Here is a 6,930-nt window from a genome sequence, read left to right as displayed (position 1 = left end):
CACAGCCGTCTCATCTTAAAAGATCAAGTTGAACTTTATCTTTTAACCACACATGAATGTTGAGCCTTCAAACTGCTCGTAAAAAAATAGAAACGTCAACATGAAAACAGGCCAAAACTTTATCGTTGAGGATCAGAAGTGATTGAAAGATCCACAACAGCCACTAAATGGACCTTATTCCTCAGTTCCTGTTTCCAAGGACGTCTGAAACTCAACTCATGGTGGAAATAGTTTGAACTTGATTCAAACAAAGACAAGAGGTTTAAAAAGAAGCTGAATAAACAATTTAACATCAGAACTGAATTTATTAAATAAGAAAAAAGATTCACCATTAACCAACGTCTACATCGTACAAAACAGAACGATACCAGCTATTCGCCGTAATAATGTATTTATGTTGAACAGCAGCGCCCCCTACTGAGATTTATATGGAGTAAACTAGTTTTCTGTGAGTTGAGATGAGCGAACGCGGTCACACAAATATAAGTCAGAGTTTAAACAGCAAGGCGACGCCACAGGTTTTCATATCGTAAACGAGATCTCACAATCCTCCACAATCACACGTGAGCTGTAAAATGTATCGTCTGCAACGTGAAGCATGAAAACGAGAAAGATTCAAGGATCGTCAGGCGTCTGCGTAAACATTTAGATTGGACAGATTTTGAAACAGGCTCCTGGTGACACTGTAGGCACTCGTCATCCAATCGTGTTCAAGGACAAGGGGATTTATGTCTGTCACTTCAGAGACACAGAAAACGTCGAGGCGCTGTAAGAAAACTGGTTTAATTAAATCAAAAGACAGATTTGAACCCACATCATTATTATCTGAGGACAAACAAAAACATTACGCAAGATATTTATATAAAATAAGAAAGAATTAACAGAAATGCTACAAAGACAAAAGAATTACTGACATTCCTAGCTAAGCTTCTTCTCATTCCGGCCCTGCTCGGTTTGCATCAGATACGTTGACTGTTAGCTTCTTCTTGGGACGTTGGACTTCTCAGAGAACAGCAGTGTGAACATGTGACATGATGAACGATGAGTTCGTTTGACGGTTCGTTGGTCGGAGCCATTGAGACGGTTCAGGTGGTTTTAACTCGATGGCGTCTCCTCCTCCTGACTTAGTCGGATCCTCCAGAAACCGGACTGAGAGGCAGGAGGCAGAGTTGAATACGGGGGGAGGGGGGGGGTCGCACTCCGACATACTCATGGCCAGTCAGTGTGGGCAGAGCTCGGTGGAGGTGGCTGCAGGTTCTCGGGAGGATTTTGTTTTTCTGTTCCTCAGCCACCTCCAGCTCCGCTCTGCCCGTCGAGTCTGTACAGCATCAGGCGGGGGAGTCGGATTAGAAACCCATGCCTCCTCCCATGCCGCCCATTCCACCCATGCCTCCCATACCACCGGGCATCTCCTTCTCCTCTTTGGGTAGCTCCGTGACGACGGCCTCGGCGGTGGCGAGCAGAGAAGCCACGCCTGCAGCGTCCAGCAGCGCCGTCCTCACCACCTGTAGAGACGGACGATACCAGGGTGAGTCACAGGATTTTACATTTCTTTCATTCTTTATGTTCACAACACAAGTTTAGTCCCATGTGTTAACACATGGGACTAAACTAGAACCGACTGGCTGCACTCTACCTTGGTGGGGTCGATGATGCCCTTCTCCACCATGTTGACGTACTCTCCCAACATGGCGTCGTAGCCGATCTCATCTGATGACTGGAGGATCTTCTCCACCACCAGTGAACCCTCCACGCCGGCGTTCTTAGCGATGGTCATGGCGGGGATACGCAGCGCCCGCCTGATGATGTCCACACCTGGTTGGATGGAAAGGAAGCAGATTAATGGAAAGGTTTTTCACCCAAGTAAAAAGAACGTCATCTTTTCAGGCCCGTTTAACTCTCTCGTAATTATTTGGACAAACTTCGTACTTTATAAACGTAATAAACTGAGGATTTGAAAACGTACAACATCTAAATGTGGATTTTTGTTATGTCTGCTTTTGTTTGACATGAGGATTGACTCCAGTTAAGCTGCTTCTCATGATTTCATGTATAAACAGCAAAGTTAGTTAAGAAAACAAATGCATGTGAACAACCTGAGTCTACATGAATATTAGTTTTTCTAACTGTTTACCTTTGGAATCTAAATTCTACATCTCATGGTCACCCCCCCGCCCTTAAACTCCACACTGATCCCTCACAGGACCTCTGTGGAGCCCATCTACTGAAATCTGTCATCGCAAGTTGTACTTCATCTGAGCGTGTGCACGTGTTTCACTGACCGATCTTCTGGTCAGAGTTGGCAGTTTGGATGCTATCGAGACAAGGGATGCAGCGAAGCAGAGCGCAGCCTCCACCGGGTACGATCCCCTCCTCCACAGCGGCCCGGGTGGCGTTCAGAGCGTCGGTCACGCGATCCTTCTTCTCGTTCACCTCCACATCACTCGTTCCTCCGATCTGAAACAGGAGCAAAAGGTATCACCACTTGTTTTTATGGAGAGACACCGTGGCAGTCGTCATCTCGTCCGGTCCGAACGTCTGATTGAGACGCACCTTGAGCACAGCGACTCCGTCGGACAGCTTGGCGAGCCTCTCGTTGAGTTTCTCCTTCTCGTAGTCGCTGTCGGTGCTTTCCAGCTGCTCGAGGATCTCCGCTGCACGTTTATCAACCTCCGCGGGGCTGCCGCCTCCCTTCAGCAGCAACGTGTCGTCTTTGGTGATCTGCACCTCACCGACTTTACCGAAGTCGTGAGCCTGGATGTCTTCGAGGGCCAGACCCAGAGCCTCATCCCCGAACACCTGCAGAGAGGAGAAGAGAAATGAATTCAATAAATACACCTGCACATCCTCTCTTACTTTGAAAAGAAGGTGGACATTTAATTCTAAGAAGGTTTTTAACAATTCAGCAACTTGAGTCTCCAAATGTATACCTAATGTTACGTCTATAAGAGGGAACAAAAATATTCAAGATCTTTCTAAGAAATTTCAGGTTAATTAAAAATATTATTTTAAATTCAGTGCTTTTAAAGACTTCAAACGTTGACTTACAGTGCCCCCGGTGGCCACGGCCATATCCTTCAGCTGGTTCTTCCTGTTGTCTCCGAAGCCCGGGGCTTTGACAGCGACCACCTGAAGCCCGACCTTCAGCCTACAAACCAAGATGTGGACATTTCGTTGCTTTCGGTTTCTTAGTCGCACACTTTTAACTCTATTCAGTGAAATATGAGCAGACAGCTAATCTCTAAACTGGGATCAGTAAACAAACAGGACGAACCTGTTGAGGACCAAGGTGCTGAGAGCCTCTCCATCCACATCCTCCGCCACAATAACCAGTGGCTTGCGGTGCTGGTTGGCGAGCTCCAGAGCTGGAACGATGCTCTGGACGGTGGAGATCTTCTTCTCGCTCAGCAGCAGGTAGGCGTCCTGGAACTCGCACTTCTGACCTGAGAGAGCGAAGATGGTGTTTGTTACCGAGTCGGATGCAATGAATTATAATATAAAAACAGCCGACAGTAGGAGAATCTTTACCTTTGGGAGAGTTGATGAAATATGGGGAAATGTAGCCGCGGTCAAACTTCATCCCCTCGATGATCTCCAGCTCATCGTGCAGCGTCTTCCCGTCCTGAGACGACACAACACATTATTTACAGCCTTTGACTAATCTGACGTCAAGTCTTCTTACATCCGTCAGGAAACTCACCTTGACAGTGATGACTCCCTTGCGGCCGACTTTCTTCATGGCGTTGGAGATGATGGTACCGATCTCCACGTCTCCATTGGCTGAGATTGTAGCGACCTGAAGGAGAAAATTAATTGTTAAACCTGAGCGAGTAAAAAAAAAGCTGCTGACGCCACACCAACATCACGTTTTCAAATATACATCAACAAGTTACTGGTTTACTCATGTTCAGTACCTGTGCGATCTCCTCTGGCGTCGTCACCGGCCTGGAGAGCACCTTCAGCTCGTTGATGACGGTTTCCACGGCCATCATGACTCCACGTCGGATCTCCACGGGGTTGGCTCCTTTGCTGATGGTGTCGAAGCCCTCCTTGGCGATGGCGCGGGCCAGCACTGTGGCGGTGGTGGTGCCGTCACCGGCCTCCTCGTTGGTGTTGTTGGCCACATCCTGCACCAGCTTGGCACCGATGTTCTTGTACTTGTCCTTCAGGTCGATGCTCTTGGCCACTGTCACGCCGTCCTTGGTGACCTTGGGGCTGCCCCAGCTTTGCTCGATGATGACATTACGACCCTGAAACGCAGAAAGAAGGCGGTGAGATAAAAGAGTCTTGGTCACATCTTCAATGACCAAAGTTTGATGGAAAACCAGTAGAGACGATAGACATTTATTCTTATGTCACAAAAGCATGAAAGATAAATGAAAACCCAGTGAAGATAATAAGCCCTAACATTTTTTACCAGCTGTATGAATTAACTGACTTTTATTTAAATCAGACAGAACAATAAAAGGTTCATACATGTGAATCATCTCTAAATCTATTTGAGCTGTTATGACTTGTATGAAAATGTATGTATCACCCAAGTTTGATTAATTGATAAAGTCAGAGATCTACAAAATAATAGAAGGGATTTTTTTTTTAAAGATAAAAACCTTCCACCTCGCAGCAGATTAGACCTTTTAAATGAGATTTAACACCTTTTATTGGTTTTGTTTTTTAGCTCACTGATGATGCTTCACACGACCTGAACTGAACTCAGAGCTTCAAGACTTTAAAACCTTGAATCAAAGATAACAGAAGCTCCCTTCACCTTTGGACCCATGGTGACGGCCACAGTATCAGCCAGCAGGTCGACCCCCTGCAGCATGAGGGCGCGAGCGTCGGCTCCGAACTTCACCTCCTTGGCGTAGCCTCGTGTGAGGTGAGGGGCCAGCGCCCGGCACACAGGCCTCACCTGCTTCATGACTGTTGGTAGACGAAACATCTCTATGGAGAGAGAGAGAGAGAGAGAGAGAGAGAGAGAGAGAGAGAGAGAGAGAGAGAGAGAGAGAGAGAGAGACACAGGACAGGGGTTAATAATCAAATCTGCTAAACAGTTTTTCTTTAATCCTGAAAGTCCACAGAAAATTCAGAGTGCGGCTAAATAATGATTATCTATGATAGAGGTGTACTCTGCCCCCGGTGGTCCGCAGTGGAAGAGCGTCCCACCCACCAGTGAATCAATGAGATGGAGAAACGCTGTCCCAGGATGACCTTGCACTTACAGCACAGTCGAGGTGTTTTCACCGGTTTATTATCCGGATATTTAATAAGTTGCTCAGTAAATTAATGTCAGGAAATATAGAAACATGATAGGTCTTCAAAATGATGCAGTAATAATGTAAAGTAAAATCAAAAAGGAAAACTTGGATCTGGCCGTTTTCCCTAAAGCCCCTCAGGAAAAACTGTCATCTGCCCGGTAACTAAATCTCCTCGTTCTCTACCTGACAAACGCTTTTTACAAATGATGCATCACAGAGGCATTTAAATCTTAAAAGGACATGCAGATATTATTCAGGCTCTTCTTGTTTGTAGAGAAGTGCAGCGTTTTTGCTGGTATGTTTAAAGAAGGGGCGTGTTCGGAAACATAATCTAATTTATTTAAATGAAACACTGACACTTTTCTCCGTGTCATGTGAAGAGAACCTGGACATTTTACAGTAGTGGACTGTTGATTTTTCATTTTCTTTACCATTTTGTCAATAAACCGACTAATCTGGAAAATAAAAGACGATTTAAATTTGTAACGGAAATAAATAATGTGGCAAGTTTTCACATTAATTAATTAAAAGGAAAATACATGTTGATTGATGACATGTTGACAGTCATTGCAAAACGTTTCTCTTTTGATTATCTGAATGTTTTACATCTTCTGGACAGTTGATTTCTCTACGTTCACTGTTCCATTGATACAAATGTTCATTTTGAAGGTTGATCTGTGATTAAATTGTTAATTCAGAGAGTTTTTCTAATAAAAAAAAAGCCCTGGTTTGAATGGTTCTACTGACGACTCATTTAAAGCTGTACGGTTCTGGATCAGCTCGTAGATATGAATGAGCACAGTAAATACATTTAAACAGATAATTCTATTAACCCCCAAACCCACTTCCTGGTGAACCCACGTGTGTTCGTCAGGTCGCCAGTCACAAGGTCAAATCGCATTAGCACGCGCCTCCTCATCCCTGATCAGATCACTGATTAAAATCCACTGATCGATAATCACCCCACGTGCTTCTTAATGAAGATACCTCTGGATATCCCTGTTATGAATTATGAATATTAATAATAGAGTCGATTCGACCTGGTCTCCAGCTGCTCTTCAGGTCTGACGAACGTCACAACCCGTAATTCCACGACGCTAAACATCGCGTTAGCTTTTAATTCACAGTTCGCACAGAGACACTCGGACATTTTGGACCAACATGTCCTTGTAGCTCGCGATGATGAAATCTCTCCTCTCGGCGACATGAAAGACGAACCGTCATCGTCGCTTAACTCGGAGACAGCGTGAAATGTGCGGTGCCACGCGGAGCTAGCTGCGGGCCGAAGGCCGCCGAGGCCACGGGAAGGTGTTTCAAAGAGATGTCAGGACTTACTTCAGGTGTGTGGATGCTGGAGCTGCGACAGGACTCGGTGATATAACCGCAGCAGGGAGGACAGGAGCGTGTGAGACAGACAGGACCGCACATGGTCCAGCACATCCGGGGACTTTACCGGCACGCCCCGCACCCTGGATAACCAACACTCCGCTTCAGATATCTCTGTTTTATCAACCGTTCAAATCTAACTTCGGTCTCTATTAGTGTTAATGGGTCATTTGTTGAGTTTTATGTTCATTTACTTTCTGTAAACGATTCTTTAAATAGTGTTTAAACTCGTTTCATTCAGGTTATGCTCGTTCCGGGGCGGCCACTTCCAGAATTTCCTCGCGTT

General features: G+C 45.5%; 1 protein-coding gene across 1 annotated transcript; it reads right to left on the bottom strand.

The window, feature by feature from the left end:
- Positions 1 to 285: 285 nt before the first annotated feature.
- On the bottom strand, positions 286 to 6,728 carry hspd1 (heat shock 60 protein 1). Its single transcript, XM_034574188.1, has 11 exons — positions 6,594 to 6,728; positions 4,769 to 4,944; positions 3,915 to 4,250; positions 3,701 to 3,796; positions 3,529 to 3,622; positions 3,275 to 3,443; positions 3,049 to 3,148; positions 2,554 to 2,799; positions 2,283 to 2,457; positions 1,637 to 1,815; positions 286 to 1,505 (listed from the first exon to the last, which is right to left on the bottom strand). Exons 2-11 carry the CDS (start codon positions 4,940 to 4,942, stop codon positions 1,347 to 1,349), a joined length of 1,728 nt encoding a protein of 575 aa, XP_034430079.1. The 5' UTR covers positions 4,943 to 4,944; positions 6,594 to 6,728; the 3' UTR covers positions 286 to 1,346.
- Positions 6,729 to 6,930: the final 202 nt, after the last annotated feature.

The sequence above is a fragment of the Hippoglossus hippoglossus genome, chromosome 21, assembly GCF_009819705.1.
Source record: "Hippoglossus hippoglossus isolate fHipHip1 chromosome 21, fHipHip1.pri, whole genome shotgun sequence".
Taxonomy (NCBI): Eukaryota; Metazoa; Chordata; class Actinopteri; order Pleuronectiformes; family Pleuronectidae; genus Hippoglossus; species Hippoglossus hippoglossus.
This window is presented reverse-complemented; position numbering and strand designations above follow the sequence as displayed.